The 22,374-nt window shown below is 35.8% G+C and overlaps 3 protein-coding genes across 7 annotated transcripts in view; 2 read left to right on the top strand and 1 right to left on the bottom strand.

Annotated features, from left to right (window-relative positions):
• The window catches only part of LOC121640163 (CD276 antigen homolog), a 223,305-nt gene that overhangs the window by 79,342 nt on the left and 121,589 nt on the right, over positions 1-22,374 (bottom strand). The gene's annotated exons all lie outside the window — the stretch shown is intronic.
• The window catches only part of LOC121640153 (CD276 antigen homolog), a 167,487-nt gene that overhangs the window by 130,428 nt on the left and 14,685 nt on the right, over positions 1-22,374 (top strand). The gene's annotated exons all lie outside the window — the stretch shown is intronic.
• On the top strand, positions 5,589-17,771 carry LOC121640173. Of its 4 annotated transcripts, none has more exons than XM_041985875.1 (8): positions 5,589-5,870; positions 7,920-7,970; positions 9,425-9,757; positions 14,083-14,121; positions 14,328-14,372; positions 14,642-14,749; positions 16,331-16,471; positions 17,716-17,771. In XM_041985875.1, the coding sequence occupies exons 1-8, from the start codon at positions 5,837-5,839 to the stop codon at positions 17,724-17,726; spliced, it is 762 nt and encodes a 253-aa protein (XP_041841809.1). In that variant the 5' UTR covers positions 5,589-5,836; the 3' UTR covers positions 17,727-17,771. The 4 variants fall into 4 exon arrangements, with proteins under 4 accessions (XP_041841809.1, XP_041841811.1, XP_041841810.1 ...); XM_041985877.1 differs by lacking the exon at positions 17,716-17,771 and having other exon boundaries at positions 9,425-9,550; positions 9,638-9,757; positions 16,331-16,925; XM_041985876.1 differs by lacking the exon at positions 17,716-17,771 and having other exon boundaries at positions 14,708-14,749; positions 16,331-16,925.

Raw genomic sequence — 22,374 nt, 5'->3', positions numbered from 1 at the left:
TATTTTCTGGTCCAGCCCAGTTAAGATCAAACTGTGCTGTATGTGGTCCCTGAACTAAAATGAGTTTAACAGTCCTGGAAAAAGATTTTAGTCCTTAAACATGAACAGGAGAAAGTTTCATGTTTATCTAAGCTTGGTTTAGTGGCTGAATGACACACCTTCTTTACTGCAGCACTAGAAGTGTTGTAGTTTATGACAGTAGAAGTGGTGTTTAGACTAGTTATTCTGGTTCAACCACTTAAAGCAAATCACTAACCGCTGTTATTACTCTGTTAAAAAAACAGAGTAATAACAGTGGTTAGTGATTTGCTTTAAGTGAGATTTTGTGACAGTTTCTTGCTTTAAATAACTGAAGCATTATATAACCTGTCAGCTGTCATGTGCTGATAAAAGCTGCATAGATGAACAGCAATAGGTGGTAGTTTGGGTTTTAGTTAATAAAACTTCATCATATAAACATGATTTAGTTCTCTGTAATGTACTTCTCAGCTGCTTCGTCTTCTCTAAAGTCTTTAGTGGATAAAAAAAATCAACTTCATGCAACAAAAACATTTAAAACAAATGAGTAAAAGTAAATAAGTTTATTTCTTAATTGAATATAACTCTGACAGTGGAATAAAAATATTGTGTAAGCAAAGCTTAATAATGTAGCAGAGTTTTTGGTGTAAATATAAAACACATCAAATATAAGATAATATTTTCAATTTAGTACATCAGATTCATCAAAAAACATCAGGTATTTGGCTAAAATGAGACTCTTTCATGTGGACTTGCTGTAAAATGGATTTATCTCTCAATCCTGCACTCAAACTGTGCAATAGAATAACACCCTCCTGCCTGCTAAATGTGGGTTCAAATTAGCTTTAAAGAATATAAATAAAACCTTTATAGTTTGGCAGGTGATGAATAAACCATAGGACATATTTCCAACATGTCTTTACCTGCTGACTCGTTTTTTTTAATATCCTGGTTGACATCACTGTTGAGTAGATTTTGGCCTTTCCTTTTTTTCCTCTTGGCCTTTTCCCTCTGTGTTCTAGAGGTAAGGAGCCTCTTTACTTCCTGGGATTACTATATTGGTCATTAAGCCCTTTAAACAGGGTTTAGGAGGCATTTAAATATCTCCATGACAACCATGTTTGTTTAAAGAAAAGGGAAGGGTTGGGCCCAACATTACACATAGGGAGTGTTGTACAACAGAAAGGAATTTGCTTTCATTTTTGTATTTCTTCACCTGTTTAAAGGCCCCATTTTATCAGACCTGGGAATTATCACCTAGGATGTCGCTGTGTCATGGAGTCTGAGTTGGTTTGGGTTAAACGCTGGGTGCAGTGGTGGGTGAATGCTCTGCTGTGGTGGAGTTGGAGTTAAAGTAGACTGGACTGGCAGCTCAAACACTCCATCTCTAAAACTTTCTCTGCAACATTTGCTTGTTTTATTTCTTAAAATTTGCTTTATGCTTTCTACTTGTGTTATTATTGTGTCTACAGTGTGACTTCAACTCAAAGGAAGCTGGCTGTGTCAGTTATTACCATTTCATTTACATTTACATTTTTTAATCACTTTTAGGGTTTTTAGCTGTTTCTTACCTCGAGCCGACCTTCTGTATATGAGCACACATACAATGAATATTACGGTGTAGAGGACGAACAGCACAATTGAACACACCAGTCTGGTCACAGGTATCAGAGGAGAATCAGGACTAAGATGAGGTCTGTCTGTAAAGAGGAAGCATCAGTTTAAATGTGTCATCAGCCACCTGGTGAGAAGTAAACATGGAACTAAACACAGAGAGGCAGCTTTTATTCTCCTCACATGTGGATCAAACTGCAGGTCTGATGAAACTCAATAATTTTAAATCAGGGTTAAAAACTTTTCATTTTGCTGCATTTAATAAAAACAACTGTCACTTTTTTTGCATTTTATCTTATTTAAGTTTTAGAATTTTCAATCTTTAATTTATTTTTACAGCTTTTGAAAGTTTTTTTTAATATACTTCTTATACGTCTTCTACATTATAATGCTTATCATTTCTATGTAAAGCATTTCAAATGGTCTTGTCCAGGAAATGTGCTATAAAAATAAATTTGCCTGGATGTCTTCTATCAGCTATCACCTAACAAGTGTTAAATGAGTCAGCATCATTAAAAATGATTCATGTAAAAATATCAGCAACCATCTACGGCCACATCTCACCCAGATAAAGGATGGAGTTCTTTTGATTCCCAGACCCATCTGCATTCTTGCCTCTTGTTTTTAACCCTTTACTTTTCTTAAGTATACAGTGGAGCTAATATCATACTAATGCTGCATTAGAAGAAAATAATCACCTCTCACAGCCAGCCAGCTCCGTGCTGACCTTCCTTTTGTGGGATGTTCACACTCATAGAAACCTTCGGATGTTGACGCCGCTGACAGGTTCATGTTTCCATCAGGATGCTCCCCAATAAATGCACCATTTCTGAAGAATTTAGCTGTGAAATTTGATGCAGGTGGCTTGTAATTTCTTCATTTGGTAGAGCAAAGGAGTCTGACTTTATCGCCTTCTGTCACAGGAAACGCAGGGACCTCCAGGATTACACCCACTGAAATCCAAAGAGACAGTTTATGCTACGAATGGTGCTCAGAGTGTACGGTGGGTCTCATAGTATGACCTTTAAATAGTTTTACAGGTGGTTAAGTAGGTAAATGCAGACAGATTACAACCTTATTACAAGAAGAACTTTAAAAAACTGAGCAAAAACAGGAATGAATATGGTGACCTAATTGTTTCACATGTTGTCTGAGAAAAGAGTTATTGTAGACTTTGAAAGACAAGTTTAAAAACATTGAAGTTACAGAAGATCCAAGAAGTAATCTTAACAAAGAAAATGAATATGAGCACGCAAAGAAAAGTGTGGCAGGCTGGAGAGAAGTCTGTCCTTTAATAATGTGTTTATCAAGCTTGCAAAGTGAAAATGTAAGAATTTTTTTATCCTGGATATGTACAAAACTTCCCGTTTCTGGTGCTGGACCCTGAAGAAAAGCTGGTTCTGTCAGTAGAATAAATATCTCAGTGTTATGCTACATCAATGTTTTCTAACATTCATCATGTCAGCCCATCCTCTATGTACAGAACACAATAGATCACAAATAATGCCAAACTTTACAGATGTTTTTAAAAGAAATTCACGTTTTCTAATTTAAATGTCATGTTATTTATGAATCCTGCTTATTTTAGCTGTGTCATAAACATGCTAGAACGTTATAGCATTTGTTTGGGTGGTATTTTCCATTAAATGCAGAATTATCAATGAAGCTCTTCATCAGTTGTTGGAAGTAGATCTGTGGATGGACTGGTACCGAAAAAGTGGCTCTCATTTTAATTCAGCTGAAGCAAAACAAATACATCAACCCCACAAGCAGAATTTTAAAGCCTATTTTGTTGTAATGGGGCCTTACAGTGATAAAGTTCTGCATGATCAGGTTATGAAAAAGATGATATACAGTGTAAATCACCACCTGGACCAGAACATTTTTAAAGGATTCTTTTCTATGGCGAGATAGGGATAATTTTGCCATTAGAATCCTAACTCAGATAATGCCCACAAAACATAAAAAAAGAAAAAAAAAAAAAAAAAACTACAATGGCTTGGTGAGGTCTGCGGTCTCTAAATGCCATCCATCCATTTTCTGCGGCGAATACGGAGTCGGGTCGCGGGGACAGCCGCCTAAGCAGGAAAACCGAGACTTGCCTCTTCCCGGCCACATTCATCAGCTCATCTGGCGGGATCCTAAAGCGTTCCCAGGCCAGCCGAGAGATGTAGTCCGTCCAGCGTGTCCTGGGTCTTCCCCAAGGCCTCTTTCCTGTGGAACGTGTGGTAAAATCAAGACAAGCTTGGATAAAAATAAAAACAAGGTTAATAACAGAGAGGCTGATGATCTCTGGATGACTTATAAACAAGGCTCAAAACCAGCTTAATGCAAAGTGCCAGAGAAGGTTTGTTTTCACATAACTTAACATAACTTAACATAAATAGTCTCAAGTTTGTAAGTGATATTGTTGATTTATAGTGTCATTTTGCTTTGTTAAAGCATATTATTTTGTGTGATCCAGTGCTTTTTGTCTGTTTTAGGGTGGTCAGAATTTGAATGTTAAGATGCCATATCTGTTTTGTTTTTTTGTTTTTTTAAAAAAAAAAAAACAATATTTTTTTTGCACATGCTAAAAAAATCCATCACTGTGGGCTAAGCCCCGGATCTTCTTCAATTCTAAATCCGCCCCTGATCCCAGCCCCTTTTTTTGTACAGCAACTAAAATTGAACTGAGATCATCCAATTAGGAAAGAGCGAGAGCTGACCACTCTAGTTAATCACTGATCTTTGTTGATGGATTGTCTGCATTGTTCCAATAAGCCTGTTGTGTGCTTGTGTCCTTGCATCTCTAACCAAATTCAAATGCACTGCCAGGATACAGATTCAACTACAGATTAAAAAAATATTTATTTTCTTAAAAAAGATAAAGAAAAAGAAAGAAATTGCATAAGAAGTCTTTGTTCACATGTGTCAACATACATGCATTATTGTCTGAAACTATTAAAAAAGTATATAGTATATTTGCTATAGTAGAAAAACAGCATATTAAAATATAAAAATATGGCACAACAAAACATTTTAAACTAGTGTGTGTGTGTGTAGGTGTGCGTGTGTAAATATATATATATACATATATATATATATATATATATATGTACAGTACATATACATACATTTATGTATGTGTGTACAATCTTGTTATATAAAGTAGACATAGATCTAATAAAAAATATGCATATTTACATATGTATGTACATGTGTATATGTGTGAACAATCTTTGTGAAATGTAAGTAGTTTATGTGTTTACACAAATATACATTATATATACAGTATATATTACAAAATTAACTATAGTACATTGTACCTGAAAAAGAACAGCATAATAAAATATATAACAATGTGCTGTTGAATTAGAGGTAGTTTTTAAGTTCAATTTTCACTGTGTTTATGGCTCTGGTTCAAAAACTGTTTAGAAATTGTGTGGTGCCTCTTCTTAATTGATCTGTATCATTTAGAACTGGATTTAGTAAGATTTGTCTTCCTTAGTGTTATTAAGAAGTATACCTGTGATAAAATCCTTTTCCATCCTGTTTGTGTGTGTTCAGTTGGAAAGGAAGAAAGAGAGAAGATGTGTGGTTTTATGGTTCCTTTTCCTTTATGGTTAAATTTATGGTTGGTGAGACGTTTTGCAGTTGAATTACATGGTTCAACGTTTTGGCAAACGGTGCAGAAATCAGGAAGGTGATCTGTGGTTTGGTTTAACACTGAAGAACCTTGAATGAGTAGAAGTATCTGTAAGTGAAAATCCAGTATTTTACATTATGATCAGAGTAACTCACATCTGTTAAGAACAAGTAATCTTTTGTATTTTCTCACCTACCCCCTGGAGTGCCGCTAAGTACCCCCGAAGAGAACGTGTACCCCATTTTAGAAACTGAAGAGCGGAATTAAAACACTTTAAGTTCTTGATGAGTTTTTAAAAACTGAAGTCACAGATTTCTACAAACATTCATCTAAATGTGATGTGAAACTCCAGCAACTGGTGTTCTCACGCCTCCAGGCGTTTACAAGCAGCTGTTACAGGAAAAGAAGATGCTATTTTGTAAAGAGGCATATTTACATGCGTGCTTCCTGAATGTCAAAAGCCGAAATCCTACAACAGGTTAGGAGGAAGTTTCTGGAAGCGCAAACAGTTGCTGTAAGTGTTTGTTTCGAGTTAAACCACGACGTTGGATTAATTTAATTCACAAAACAGACCGAATGGAAGCGTTGCGTCTTCTGGCGTTTTTATGTGGTAAGTTTTTTCCAGACATGTCAGAAGTCCGCTGCTGTTTAAAAAGAGCATGTTAATCTGTCGCAATGCTTTACGTCGCTTCCTCAAACTACGACGTCCATTTCTGATTAGCTGACACACACACACACACACGTATCTTTTAGTGTTTAACAACAAACAAAATTCTGAGTTCGCTTGTCTATTGTTCAGTTAGACTCAGATTCATGGGCTTATTTTTTATTTTATTTTATTTTATTTATTTTTTAGCTTTTTTTCATATTCCAATCAAACGTCCTGTATGAAATGCTCTATAAAATTATTTATTCCAGATTTGAACACCTCAACTCTTGCGTTTTTTAAGAGGTATAATATTGGATATTAGCAAAAAGTAGTTTGTTGTATACTTATTTTATACTAAATCTTAGACAGTATACTGAAAGTTTTCTTATATTTAATATAATTAAGAATAGTATAGTGACGTGAACCAGATGCTTATGCTTAAAATTAAAAAGAAAAGTAACTACATCAATACTCAATTTATACCTGTACTTAAATATACTCCTTACTCCTAAATAATAATACTTAGTTTTTTTTTCTTTATCAAAGCGCAGAATAAATGCTCTTGCTTACATTTAATTTAGCCGAATAATAATAGTTTTCACTGCACACATATGTTTTGACCCTGTTTTACCCCTGTTATAAACCTACATGTTCCAGACCTACATGTTATAAACCTACAGGTTATAAACTTACATGATATGAACCTACATGTTATAAATCTACAGGTTAAAAACTTACATAATATAAACCTACATGTTCCAGACCTACATGTTATAAACCTACAGGTTATAAACCTACATGATATAAACCTACATGTTATAAATCTACAGGTTATAAACTTACATGATATAAACCTACATGTTATAAATCTACAGGTTAAAAACTTACATAATATAAACCTACATGTTCCAGACCTACATGTTATAAACCTACAGGTTATAAACCTACATGGTGCTGGGGTTTAAAAGTTTACAGTAAATGGTATTTTGGGCTCATCTTTATTATCTTTACGTTCCTAAAAGTTTAGTTTTAGTAGTTCTACCATCATAAAAGTATACTTAAAGTATACTTCAATAAACTAAAATGTGGACTAGAAGTATTTACCTAGTACACTAGTAGTATAGTGCAATTGTATACTTGGAAGTGTACTTTTGTGAACTTAAAATGACCATAAAGTATACTTTTCTAAACTTCAAATGTTCCAATTTATTCAAAAGTATTATTAGTTAGTATAATTTCGGGTACACTAAAAGTCCATGGTCTCTAGTATACTTGCTATACTTATGCTCAGGTATACTTAATGAAATAAACTTCAAGTATACTACTTTTTGCTGAGGGTACAATAAATCATAAAATGAATATTTCTTGTATTTCCACATGAAAAGTTTTAAAAATGAGAACTTGTGTGAGAATGAATCTGTTTGTTCTGCTGTCCAGAGGTTAAGAGTTTAAGTATTAAAGGGTTTTTAACGGGACCTGGTCTAGATGTGGTCAAGGTCCCACAAAAGCAGTGGAATCACATTTTATGCTTCCTGTTCAGCCTTTAACAGCCTGATTAGCATTTAGTTTGGTATGTAATACTAAGAGTAAATGTTTGTGATCTCATTACTGTTTCATATTTTAACTATTTAACTATTGTTGATATATTATAAACTGTAATTTTAAACATTGATTATATTATTGTCCAAAAGGGAAAAAATGTAAAGAACTATTTTCCTGCCTTTTTTTTTTTTTTTTTTTTTTCTAATTAGGTTTAAACCAACTTCAGCACATAATAAATTTAACTCTGGCACTCTTAAGTCTATTAAAACATTTATCTGAATTAATGAATTTGGTAAATAATTGCAATAAATACCGACTATATCAGAATAAAATCTAAGTTTGGCTACATTTTCCTCTGCTTGGAGTCAATAAGCTGCCTGATGTGGAACATCTGTAAAGTCTTTATTTTACTAGGATGTGAGTATAACTTTCCAGAAAAAATTCATTTATTCATTTTTTAATTTCCAGCTTCTACTGTCATATATGGAGGAAGAAATAAAGTCAACGCATCTCCGCTCAGTGAGTATCTTCAGTTTGAGTTTCTTTCTGTACGTCACTCATCATGAGCTGCATCAGGATTTCTGAATGAACACCAAGATGTTTCTTTTCCTCTTTGAAGTTCCAGTAATTAATCATAGACCTCTATATTTTAGAAAGTAGTAAAATCTCAATGTGGTGGCAAACATCCTTACTGAACATTGCAGAAAGCACCTCCATACATGTCACATGGAAGAAATTGCTAGATGACTTGTAGTGGTTTAGGTGAGGAGACTGAGCTGGAACATTCTGGCTTTGGAATGTCAAGGGAAAGAAAAAGGAAAATAAGTTATTTCTTCAACGCTAAAATAGCTCAAAGCCTACGAATATATCAAGAGTAAAAGATGTGATGTCTCAGCAGGACCTGGAGAAACTAGTCCATGCTTTCATCTTTAGTCGGCTTGATTATTGTAACAGTGTTTTTACAGGTTCTACCTAAAAAATCAATTAGACACCTGCAGCTTATTCAGAACTCTGCTGCTCGAGTCCTCACTAAGACCAAGAAAGTGGACCACATCAGTCCAGCTCTGAGGTCTTTACACTGGCTGCCTGTTTGTCAGAAAATAGATTTTAAAGTTCTGCTGCTGGTCTATAAAGCTCTGAATGGTTTAGGACCAAAATACATCTGTGACCTCTTGACCCAGTATGAACCTACCAGAACCCTCAGGTCATCTGGTTCCAGTTTCTTATCAGTTCCCAGAGTCAGAACCAGACATGGAGAAGCTGCTTTCAGCTTCTATGCTCCACATGTCTGGAACAAACTCCCAGAAAGCCTCAGATCAGCTGAAACACTCAGTTTATTAAATCCAGGTTAAAGACCCACCTGTTCTCTGCTGCATGGAACTAGTTTTTATTTAAACATCTAAATCTGCATCTGGTTCTTTTAAGATTGAGTTTTTAACTTTGATCAATACTGTTTTTATCCAGTGTTCTTAATTTTTTTTCTTTTGTTTTTAGCGTTAAACTATGCATATTATTTTCTGTAAAGCACTTTGAATCACCCTGTCCTTGGATTGTGCTACAAATAAACATGCCTTTTCTTTGCTTAATGAGTCTGCAGTTAGAGTCTTTGCAGACCTGAATGAAAAAAAATTAACAGCATGTCAAAACTAAAAATAATTTTATTAAATCAGGACGTGTAAAACTGGAACTGGACTGATGAAATGGCCTTTAATATGCATTTAGTGAATTCAGTGTTTCTATTAATTTATGACAGTATAGTATGACACCATGTCAGTTGCGCTGTACACCTTTTTATAATTAATATCAAATTTCTTTAATTAATATAAAATACTTGTTCTGTTTTATCTTAAATATTAACGTAGCAGGATATTAGTAAGCTGTCTGAACTGAACTGAATAAATTACAGGATGCTGCTCTTCAGCCTTATTTCTGTGTTTTTTCATGTCTAATTGAATTTACTTTTTACATTCCAGGTCAAGACTGTCATGTCATTACAGAACATTTTAAGAAGAATAAGCCATTGACTGGGAGTAACGTCATTCTCCAGTGCATCACAAATATCAGTATAACTAAGGACCATATAGTGGAGTATTATCTTGGTGACAGACTCATTTTTACTGTAAAAAGAGGAAAAGGAAGACCTGAAAATAAGGAAGACAAGTCAAGGATGTGTTTCTTGCCTCTAGATGAACAGAACAATGGAACAGCCTCGCTCACCATTTTATATGAAAAGAAGTATGATGAAGGAAACTTCTCCTGCTGTTTAAAAGGAGAGGAGAGTCAACAGTGTACTATTCATCGCCTCGGTAAGAACCTGAAACATGAAAACAAACCTTTTCAGTTATTTTTCTTTAAGATACATGTTAGAGGTCTGATCTTCTGCTCTAGAGGCAGGAGGGTAACATGTAGCAAAGGACAACAGGCCAGCTTTTATAACCCAGCCGGCTGTGTCATGAGCCTTCTTATTTTTAGGTTTGATTTGTTCATTTGTTCAGGCTCGTTTTGATTTCCTGTTCCCCTATCACATCTGATTCTCCGATTCTGGTGGTCTCACATGCTCCTTGCTTGTAGGTAGTTCCCTCACTGTCTGCATACCATAGGTCAGCATTACATGTCAGTCCTTTACCAGTTTATTTCTGCTTTCTAACTTTATCTGTCAGTAAGTATGTTATAAATTGTGTTATTTATACTTGGCAAGAGTTCTGTGTTATCCTGTCAGAGCAGCGCTTTAAATGTCCAGCCCCTCTCAAGGACAGAGGTTCCAGAGTCCAGAGCCCAACCCATGCGTCGAGGTGAGTCCAACTATATCTAGCTGGAACCGCTCAACCTTGCGCATCAGCTCAGGCTTCTTCCCCACCAGGGAGGTGACATTTGACGTCCCTGGAGCTGCACCCGACTCCCATGGCCCCTCCTGCAGTTGGTGAGCCTGGGAGGGGGGACCCATGTCACGCTTTCAGGCTGAGCCTGACCGAGCCCCATGGGCAAAGGACCGGTGACAAGCGCTCACTTCCTTGCCCCACCTACAGGCCTGGTTCCAGGAGGGGGCCCCGGTGACCCACATCCGGGCAAGGGAAACTTGGGTTCATGATTTGTCGTCATTATAGGGTGCTTCGTCTGGTCCCTCCCCTAGACACCTGTTTGCCATGGGTGACCCTACCAGGGGCATAAAGCCCCCGACAACATAGCCACTAGAATCATCAGCACACGCAAACTCCGCCACCACAGTAAGGTGGCAGCTCAGGGAGGAGAGCTGCTCCTCTGCATCGAGAGGAGCCAGATGAGGTGGCTCGGGCATCTGGTCAGGATGCCTCCTGGACACCTCCCTGCTGAGGTGTTCTGGTCACATCCCTCCGGAAAGAGGCCCCGGGGAAGACCCAGGACACACTAGACAGACTACATCTCGCGGCTGGCCTGGGAATGTCTTGGGATCCCCCTGGATGAGCTGGTGAATGTGGCCGGGGAGAGGGAAGTCTGGGTTTCCCTGCCTAGGCAGCTGCCCCCATGACCTGACTCCGGATAAGCGGCAGAAGATGGATGGATGGATGGATGGATGGATGGATGGATGGATGGATGGCTCTTATTTCACTTTCAGCTTTTAAATCTTGCAACAGGTTGTTATGTAAGTCCGACATGCTTCCTCTTTAAATGTTCGAGCATTGCAGACATACTTCTGTGGTACGCAAGGTCCACTTTACAAATCTTACCATGTATTTAAATTAATATTTTAAATTAATTTTGTAAGTTTAATGTGAAACTCAAACTTTTGACGTCCTCTGCCGCCATTTTGTTTCCTGATCCGCCACCATATTTTTCCCCTGGCAGACTTGATTGCACATGTGGAACTCTCAGCAAAGATAAGAAAGAGGAGGATGTCTCACTCTGTATGTTTTTATTTATTTTTAAATTTTTTGTTTTGACATTTCTCTGATCTAATGCATGCACAGTTTCCTCATTCAAAGACCGATACAGTTTAAATTCCACGTTTTTACAACAAAACATATCACGTTATAGTGTATTATGTTCACATTTTTACAATAAACCATTATGTTATAACTAAGGCTGTCAAAAATAACGCGTTAACGGTGGTAATTAATTTATGTAATTAATTGCGTTAAAATTTTGAACGGAATTAATGCATGTGTGGCAGGACAATCCAGATACAGCCATTATGTCTTTGTTATGGCGGCGGGACGTGGAGAGGCGCGATGTAAAAGATCATCTGGCTGGCTCTATGAATGGATTTGAGAATAAACACAGCATTAATGGAGCAACCCATGGACATCTCCTCGTGGAGAATGTGGGTGTATTAACATACACTCTTTTCCCGGTGAGAGGGTTCCACACCCACACTTTTCCCGTATTCTTTTTTAAACTTATCCTGCGTTTTGCACCAACATGTCTGCTCTAGAGGATCTCTGGTCGTCTTCACGTTTGTGTAGCAGCTGCTTCTTCCCTCTCCTCTGATGTTGCTCCATGAATTACTATGGCAGTCGATGATCAGCTGATCGACTTTTCTCTTTTGTTGCAGTTGTTTATCGTTCAACTGAGAAGGAGGAAAATAGCGGTTCATGGTTCACACGGTCACATATTCACCTCAAAGTATTGTTTTTGGCAGGACCATCTCTAACACAGTAGCTGACTAAAGAATGTAGCTGATGACAGAAAGTAGCTGTGGAAAGGATTTCAGCTATATGCAGGGGCGGGTCTAGAAAAGTTCTGACAGGGGCCCAGGCAGGAGCACTGACCAGGAAAAGGGGGGCACAAATTGGACCTTTTTTAGGTCTAGATTTTATGAAATATTGAACTGATTATTGCAACTAAAGTGATCATCTAATGTAAAAAATGAAGAAAAACTGACGTTAACTCAAGAGGTCAGTTACCAGTATATATTTATAGCATCAACTCGTTCTGTCGATACAATACAGTAAAAACTGGCAGATTTCAGGCATAATCGCAAATGGTGATTAATCATGATTAATTCACTTGAAACCTGTGATTAATCTGATTAAAAATTTGAATCGTTTGATAGCTTTAGTTTTAACATAATAAGGTCCCACGCGCACACACATACACACACACACACACACACACACACACACATATATATATATATATATATATATATATATATATATATTCAATTTAATCGTTATTTCAGACTCACAATGTGGTCCATTAAAAAAAAAAAGGAGAAAAGAAAAACAACACAAAAATAAAAAGGCAGTACAGTGAGAGTATAAAATTGGATTATAGAATATAAAATCTATAATCCATGCAAGCATTCCAGTGCCTCCAGAGTGTGATTGTACACTGCTCTTCTTAGACATTGTAAAAACCATAATATCATTTTAACATTATAAGAGCACATACTAAATTTACGTGCCAGCATATTTGCCTGTGCGTACAATTTACAATACTGTCTTTGAATACCATCATCATCACAAAGGTCATTCCTGATGACATGACCTGGGTATTTCACTTTACCCACAACATATGATTATTTTCTCCCAGAAAAAAAGAGGGGAAAGCTCCCTTATTGTCTTCTTCTGTCCTCACAATCATAGCAACAGCTCTTTTAGTGTTAAACCTTAAATCAAATTGCTGAGCATAATCCAAATAAATTCTGAGGAGCTGCTGCAGGCCGGCAGAATATGGAGACATCAGCATACCAACGATGGTTAATAAGCCACTCTCCTACCACACATACAGCTTTACAATTTTCAAGTCTTTGAGAAAGAATGTCCACATACAAGTTTCTTTTTTTATTTGGATGACAGTTATACATTTCTGTAGTTTGGTTGTGGACTCTTACTCCTCAGCTTGCAGTGATTAGTTAGGGATTACAGAAATCTGATTTGTTCTTGTGTAGCTTTTAAAATGTGAGAGAAATGTATTATACTTGTAAAAGTAAGTATTTTTTTTACTTCTACCTGCACTTGTTACAGTTTTAAAATATGGAGAAACAAATCACAAAAGCTCTGTCCCTATCATAGCTCCATAGGTGCGGTCTTCCCCCTGAATCACACATACAAACATCCTTAGACATATTTGTTTGTAGTTTTCACATGGTGGAAACGCACAAACAAAGAAGGTTATATGACACAGGGATCCAAGCCCACGGATTGTCAGCAGGGCTGCAGAGAGCTTCACACATACTCACAGACTACATTTATTAAACTCATGAAAGTCTTACCCAATTCCAGATGGGCCTCCATAAAGCAGATGGATGCAGATGAAAAAAACCCTGAACTGGTCTTTACATGCAGGACAGTGATGAGATGGAGTGAAAATGGCTGTTTTGTGTGCTAACCTGTTATGCTATAAAGTATTTTTATTTTTAGTCATAGTTATAGCATAGCCTTCTGTATGGACAGAAATTAGTCTAATAACTTATAAATGTGTTTTACTGGAATTTAATAGCAGGCTGGTCAAATGATTAAATCTTTTGGTTAATTTTCTAAAACTACTTGATATTTCTTAACTCAAAAATTAAGACGGGTTATACACACACACACACACACACACATATATATATATATATACACACACACACACACACACACACAAATATAACTAGAATTATGTATATTAAAAGACATGAATTTTATTTCTTTGTCATTTTCTCTTCCAGTGGTTAAGACGGCTGTTGAAGAGGACCAAAAACAAGCAGGTCAGATCAAGAGATTTTCTCTGAAAATTTTAAAACTGAATTAGAAAACATGTAATTTCCTTCATACTTGTGCTCCACAAACCTAATGTGTTTCTTTTGAGTTATGCAAACCTTATCTAAAAATGGTCTTCAGGAACAGGGATGTGTCCATCGGTTCTTTCCAAATGATTCAGATTCTCATCCTTGTTGTTCTAACTTGTGAACAGGTCTCCATGTGACTGAGCTGTCAACTACCACCAGGATAAAAAATGGTAAAAGATTAAACACATTTCAAGTTTTTAAATAACATTCTCTATACTGTGTTGAGAACATGGAGTGCATGTTGTATCAGATTACTACTTGTTGAATGTGTTGTGTCTTGTGTTTATGTAAAATGAAAGATTTGACACAAATAAATAAGTTATGTGTCTGAAAGCTGAACAGAAACCTTTAATGTTCTTTTCAACAGTTGTTAACAGGCCTGAATGAAATCTATTTTAATCTTTGTGTTTTCAACTCAGTATCTCTTACATTCTTTCAGAAACCAGCAATAACGGAGACAATGGAACACCAGCTTATACTGTTCCTGTTGTTCTTGGTGTTGTAGGTGTTCTTGGTGGTATCGTAGGATGTAGACGGAAAAAAAAAGGTATGTATATGTCTGTCTGTCTGTCCATTTGTCCATTCGTCCGTCCTAAATAGATTGTGGTGCCACATTGTTTCCATTTTGTGATAAAAGATTTAATAATGCTCTACTACAGTGGTTCTTAAATTCTGTACATGAAGTACCACCTCAGAATATATCAGCTCTCCAGAAACTGCCTTTATGAACTGACATTAAAATACAGTAGAAAACACAGACCATTTTCCATCCCTCACACTTCAAAAAGAGGCAGGTTAGTTCCAAATGAAATGATTATTTATTCTTGAAATGCTGTTGAATATTATAGAAGTTAATCCTGATAACACTGAGAGGTCTGAGACTACTTTGGTTCTTTACACACTTTTGATTTTGCTTTTATATACGACATAAGAAAAAAATTATTTACCACAGTCATGCTTTTGCTAACTTTTTATTTCCCCAGCACATCCTCTATAAACGGACAATTGTTTTTACACTTTAACCTGTTTTTGTAACATATTGGGCCCAAATATATACAAATAATCATATCTGAATGGAAAAAGTACTATCCACTGTAATAGAAACTCACAAGCACCACTTTTTTCCATTTAGTAAAATGATAAAAATGAAAAATACATATAAAAAAAACACAGCACCAGTCCATCCTACCATATAAATATTTCTGTCTCATCACATATAAACCATAACTTTCAGATTTGAACTTTCCAGCGAAGCTTGCAGCAGCTCCAGGTGACTTAGTTTCATTATTACTACTGAAAATGTGACGTGATGGGGTCATGCTGTCTCTGCCCTGTTTTACATACACAGTACTGGAAGTAACAATGTTATATAAACGTACTTTATTTGATAATTATCTAGTTACTTAAAATTTGTTTTAAAGTTGACCAGCTAGTTAGTGACTGGAGAAATTACTGATGATCCTGATAAAACGGATGCTGTGACACTTGTTACCTTCAGTCTCATATTGACTCTGCATTCATCCTTCTGTTTTATTTTTATTACAAGTGAAGATAAACCTTTCTAGCAGCATCTCCAGTTTACAGATTGAGCAGTGTGTAAAGGCAGGTCACGGGACATCACAGAAAATGTAGGTCACCTGTCAGCTGGACCCGTCAGATCTGAAACTCTCAGCTAGTTTTAGTTTAACGTTGATGGACCATGAAAAACCAGAGATATGGTTTGAATTTGATCAAATCTGTAATCTGTCATTTACAAAATATTTGAAGCATATTTTTTTGTAAAATTGGTTTTAACTATATTGCTCTGTGGAATTTTCAAAAGGCCTGCACATGTTGGGGTTTTTTATAACCCAACCCTGATGTGTACTTCTTCACAACATTTCCCCCGATAACTGTAGAGAGCTCCTTCATGGTGTCACTTACTAGGTGTTTCCTCATGATTCAGACTCTGGGGTTTATCAGAACTTGTGAATATACTGGTGAGATCATGTGACTGCACACTGATGGATTTCATTTAACCTATAATGTGACTCATTAAAGTAACTGGAAACTCCAGATATTATTTATTTATATGTGTGCAATACTTATTTTACAACACACTTATTCTATGTCCTCACTGCTTGTTTAGGATGTAAATGTCCATGGACAAAGAATAAAAAAGAACACGATGAAGAAGGCAATCCTCCACAAGAGACACTGCCAATGAACAGCATGGACACAAGTTCAAACACAGACTCAACTCGGCTGAGAAGATCTGCTACTCATCAAAGTGGGTGCTACGTGATATAAAAGAGTACCAACATGACACAACGGTAGCACTTGGTTGGTGTAATTTGCTTTGTAATATTACATGCATGCACAACACACGTTAGACTTTTGTAGATACCTGCCGATTCAAAATGAGTGGATGTGAATATCGTACCATGTGTAAGATTGTGTAAGTATATTTTTCTATTATTCTTTAAAACTAAATGTGTGTTTTAGCTTTTGAATTAATTCAATGTTTTATCATTGCATTTTATCCAATGCTATTTTTGCTTTCTTTTTTGTACCAGCAGGAAAGATGCACACACACACACACACATATTTCTCCTTGATAAAGCATTCTTCATCACATCACACTAACATACATGGCTAAAATACATTTTTTAAATCTATCTTTCTTGGATTGGAAATCAGGGACTTTTTTTTTATATACTACAAATATCTACATTAGAAGAAAGTCTGTCTATCCTCTTTTTATAAAGGTTTTATGTTTTTCTTTATTTTAAAACCTGAAAATGGAAATAAAAATGTGGTTCTTTAAAAATAACAAATATCCTATGGTGGCTCTCCATTAAAACATACAAAGTTACACACACACACACACAAATATATATATATATATATATAATATTAAGTTGCCTTTTTAAAAAGGTCTCATAACATTTGCAGCTCTAAAGGAGTTTTATTTAGCTGGCTGAGAGAAAAATGGCTCTTTCTGCACTAAACACAGATTTAGCAGCAGTTTTATCTTTAAACAGCAACAGTTAAAATATTTATTCATATATATATATATATATATATAATCAAATATTTATGAGAAAGAAGGATGAAATGTTCAGAATTTACTAACCAAAAGGTAAAAAGTCAGCAGGATGGATTTATAGCTGTGAAGCTGCTTCCTTCTAAACAGAGAAGGAGGCGCGGAGACATGAACCATTTGATGCGAAGTGGAGAAATAATCCCCCTTTTCTTTATGGATCCGGCTTTTTTAATCAATTGATATTTTTTTCCTATAATTGTAATTAATTCAAATATAAAATGCATGGTTAATCTGTTAATAAAACAGATTCTAACAATCTGACTAAAGGATGTTGGATATAATATCCAATGCAGTTAAATCTTGTTAGTTAATGATAATCTGGTTGCTGTATCGTGCTCAACAAATTTGCTCTGCCAAGGGAAAGCCTATGGGTAAGGCTCCTCTTGATAATCTGATTAATTAATTTATTTATTTACTTTGAATCACAGACTCTATGTAATCCTGCTGGACCTGACCGGAGGGGACAGAAAAGATGGAAAATAGCAAAAAGAGCAAAAGGGAAAGAAGAAAGGAGACAAAAAGATCACAGACAGAAGGAAACGACCCTTCAATCCACACCATCACCAGACAACAAACTGTTACACCTGTACATGAACACACCAGAAAATTTCCTACAACTATTACAAAAGCAGAAACAGAAACACACACACAAAAAAAAACAACAAAAAAAATCTCACTTAAAGAAAATCATATAATTTATCATATAAAATATTTACTTTACATGCTCTATTTTTTCCCAGATTTTTTACATAGAAATTGTGTCAAATCTTCATCTGGTGGAGTTTTGATTGGAGTTTGATTGTATTTTCAAAGCCACAAGGTGGTGATATAGTACAGCTTTTTAATGAATCTCTGCCACCCTACAGTTGCCCAATAAAAACACTTTTTTGTCAGTGTTTCCTGCAACAGTTAGACTGCGTGTAGGTAACAAGATATAAATTAGAAATACTTTCATAAACCTTGATGTTTACACCTTTAAGCTTTAGAATTATATTTCATGTATCAGCCACATGTTAATGTAGATCCATGATCTAAATAGTTGGTATAGAATCAGAGTTCATGTGATGAATACAGTTTTATGCTACATTTATAAAGAAAATTATAGATATCTGCTGGAAATTTAATTTAGTCAAATATTTCAAAGCTAAACCATCAGCCAAATGCGCCTAAAAATTATTTAATTAATGAAATATTCCATGCTGGGGGTCATAAAAAAAAAAAAAAGATCCAGGAATGTACATAATAAATGTCCATGTGCCATTAAAACAAGTCAGAAAGATATATTTTCTATATTCCATGTTTTTTTGTATATGTTTTTATTTATTTATCTTTTACTGTTAGCCTAACAAGCCTTAAGCTTAGCTTAGTTAGCCTTAAGCTACTAGAGAATCTTCTTTTATTACCTTGTTTTACTTTTATTGAATATGTAAACCAGATTGTGTTGGTATTGGTGACCACGAGCATCTCGAACTGGTAGCACCACTGCCAGTTTGATTGATCTTAATATGAAGTTACTGAAACCTGTAGTTGACCTGATTGCTCTGCTTCTTGCTCAGATTATTAATTTAAGTTTAAAAGGATGTGTATGTCCTTATATATAGAAAATAGCTAAAATGATTCCTTTACCAAAGAATAACAAAGAATTATTTTCAGGGAAGAATGGTAGACCCAGTATTATATTACCTGTGCCAGGCAAAATAATGGAGCAAATAATATATGAACAAATTAGAGATTATTTTAAGGAAAATGGGTTAAATTCAGTATATCAACATGCATATAGGAAATGGCACTCCACAGAAGATTTGTTTTAAACAGATGACAAAAAGATTGTTAATGCTGTACTGGCAGATTTGATGTTCTTGATCAGGATGTATTACTGACTAAGTTGAGCTGCTGTGGGTTTGAACCAACTGCTATTGCATGATGAAGCGTTATTGGACTGACAGGAAAAGCAAAATCTTCTTTAAAGGCAACTATTCTGAGCTGAGAGCTTTTGCTGTGGCGTTATTTGGGTCCACTTTTATACAGTGTTTATTAATGACCTTCCTTCCTTCCAGACCAAACATGGAGAAGCAGCATTTAGCTGTTATGCTGCAAACAAGTAGAACAAACTGCCAGTGAAGATTAAACTTTCACCAAATGTAGGCATTTTTAAATCCAGGTTAAAAACATTTCTTTCCTAATTCACCTATGCATGAAATCTGCAAGGTAACTTCTTAACTTATCTTGGTTTGAATTATTTGAATGTAATTTATGATTTTATTGTGATTATTGCTATTTGTTGCTGTCTTTTACTATTTCTTCATATCTGTAATGCTTTTAATGTTTTATGTAAAGCACTTTGAATTGTCCTGTACATGAAATGTGTTGTACAAATAAACTGCCTTGCCAACGATTCAGCAATGTATACATCAATCAATACATCAGGAATTAGCATTAACAGAGAAATGGATGAAAAGAAACAAATTGGTTCTGAACAACAAAAAACTAAATGTATTGTTTTGGGTTTAAAACATTTGCTGAGACAAGATCTTAAGGTATGTTTAACTATGGGTGATGTAGTTATAGAACAAGTAACAAGTGAAGTATTGGGGATAATTGTAGATAGTCAAATGTCCTGGAACAGTCAAGTTGACAAGATACTGCAGAGAATAAGTAGAGGTAAGGCTGTGATTAAATACTACAGGAAATTATTTAATTAAACAAGTGATACATGCATTAGTCTTGTCATAATTAGATGGTTGCTCTGTGATTTGGACCAGTACAACTAAACATGGCCAGGCTGCAAGTAGCTCAGAACAAAGCTGCTCAACTAGTTCTTCAATGTCTTTACCAGACCAGTGTCAGTGTAATAAATCATCATCTATCATGGTTGAGTGTAGAATGCAGGATGCAATGTTTACTGATATGTTCAATAAAAAAGTAGTTATGACCAGACTCCAGAACCATTGTACAAGAGATTATCGTTCTTCTCAGACACACGCTATCATTTAACGAAGCAGATGTCAGCAGATCGTTTCTGTTGCCTAAATGTAGAACTAAGTTAAAACAGAAGACAATGAATCACAGAGCAATGGTAGCGTGGAATGCATTACCAGACTACCAGACAAAATTATTTCTATTTACTCGACTAATAATAGTCTGTTCAGAAGCAAACTATTAAGTTGTTTTTCTTTACATTATTTTGAGTGTTGAAATGATGTTATTTCCTAATTAGGAATGAGGAAATGTAGAGTTAGAAGTTACAAGGACTTGACAATAAATGATAAGTCATAATCTTTGCAGATGTGTACATAACTATTTACTGTACATGTTCCACCATGTTTCTGTTGTTTGTGGAGAGTTTGTGGGGGATGTTGGCTGCACAGACTTTAGTATTTATGAGTTTGTTGTTGATATCTAAATGAAACTGGTGAACTGATGAAACAGTTCTTGCTAAAGCTATCTTTATTTACTAATTATGGCAAATAGAGTTCAAATAAATTAACTTGGGATGTGACATTTAAAATATGATTGTAACAAAAAACATTTGTTCATTGTGAGTGGTCATTTGGAGGTTTTATGATATTTCAGCCATAGGACACAACAGAGCACTAAATTATAAATATTCTGTTGGTCTCATTTTACTGTGTGTGAACATCCTCATGTAGAAGAAGTTATGCTAAATGAACATTTGCGTACCAGAAACATCATCGTCCAAAGACGCTGTCTCAGAGACTTGATTAAAAGTGTTGATGGTGCTGGTGTTGAGTCCAGAAGGGCAACAACAATACAGAGGAGGGTGTACACTGTGCCTTTCCCTATGGCACACCGAAGGCAAACACAAACTGATCCGATGGAAATCAGGTGTACACAGTGCAATAGATGGTTACAGCAGAATCAGAATTTTTCTCTGGTGTTCCAGCAATAGTCCTGAACCTGCAACGGGCCTTTTCACTACAGTGACGTTGGGCAGCCTTTTCATATCAGAACTGATTATGGAGGTGAGAATGTGTTACTATGTGGAGACAAGAGAGTGCACACAGGAGAAAATTCTGGCTGGAAGCTCAGTGCATAACCAGCGCATTGAGAGATTCAGTCGGGCCTTGAACAGAAACTTTTGTGATGTCTTTGCCCCCATATTTTATGAGCTTGAGTCCATGGAGGCCTTAGATGTAGACAACGAATCAGATTTATTTTGCCTTCATTATATGTGCATTCCCAGGATCAATCACACCTTATATGAGTTTAAAACTGCATTTAATAATCATTCCATTTCAACAGAGTAACAAAACTTCTGATCAGCTTTTCAACCAAGACAGACATCTGTTATTAAACTGCCCAGAAGCTGTAGCTGAGGAAACACTGGACTATGTACCAACTCAGCAGGTGCAGAACTCATTTTGCCTCCTTAATAATCATGACTTACAAGAACTGGTTGTTGCAGTTAACTCACTTGAAAATCATGGTAACAAGGGAAAAACTCTGAATCACACTATTCAGGAAATTGTATTCAATAAGAAGAAAAGTGTGTAACTCTTGTGTAAGCCAGTGATAGGGAACTTTATCTCTCATCTCCAAGTTTTTCATGTTTCCCTTCTCTAGAACACGTGATTTAAATCAATGAGGCACTGTGCAGAACATGAAAAACTGTAATTCATTTTATTCAAATCAGGTGTGGTGGAGCATAGAAACATCTAAAACCTGCAGGACTGTGGTCCTTGAGGACCAGGGTTCCCACCGTTACTGTAATATTACTTAACTGTAAATATGCAACATTAAAGTGTCAAGAAGTGGTAATTTGAATTCAGCAAATACTGAAAAATATCACTGAAGTGAATAAGTGCTGCAAAGACTGAACATTTGTAACATTAAACATGAATATAAAATCAGTGAGCATTGCATTAGCTCAAACACTGTAGCACCTTTGCCTATAAATCCATAAATTGTGGGGCTCACCGCTCTTTCCCAATGCACGAGTGTGGCTTATCCAAACAGCAACGTGTTTCATTTTCTGTCCAACATTAGGTGTAAGAATTGAGTGAAGAATCAATGAACAATGAACGGTCAAAAACTGTGTTCACCTTCCCACCAACAACACCCGTCAC

This window comes from Melanotaenia boesemani, chromosome 5 (genome assembly GCF_017639745.1).
Source record: "Melanotaenia boesemani isolate fMelBoe1 chromosome 5, fMelBoe1.pri, whole genome shotgun sequence".
NCBI classification, from domain to species: domain Eukaryota; kingdom Metazoa; phylum Chordata; class Actinopteri; order Atheriniformes; family Melanotaeniidae; genus Melanotaenia; species Melanotaenia boesemani.
The sequence above is the reverse complement of the archived record's forward strand: the minus strand, read 5'-3'. Positions and strand labels throughout refer to the sequence as shown.

Coding starts and splice junctions, on each gene's coding strand:
- LOC121640173 (XM_041985874.1), top strand. CDS start 5,837: ATGGAAGCGTTGCGTCTTCTGGCGTTTTTATGTG. Junction 9,758..14,082: donor GTGTACTATTCATCGCCTCG/GTAAGAACCTGA, acceptor TTTCTCTTCCAG/TGGTTAAGACGGCTGTTGAA. Junction 14,122..14,327: donor AGAGGACCAAAAACAAGCAG/GTCAGATCAAGA, acceptor ACTTGTGAACAG/GTCTCCATGTGACTGAGCTG.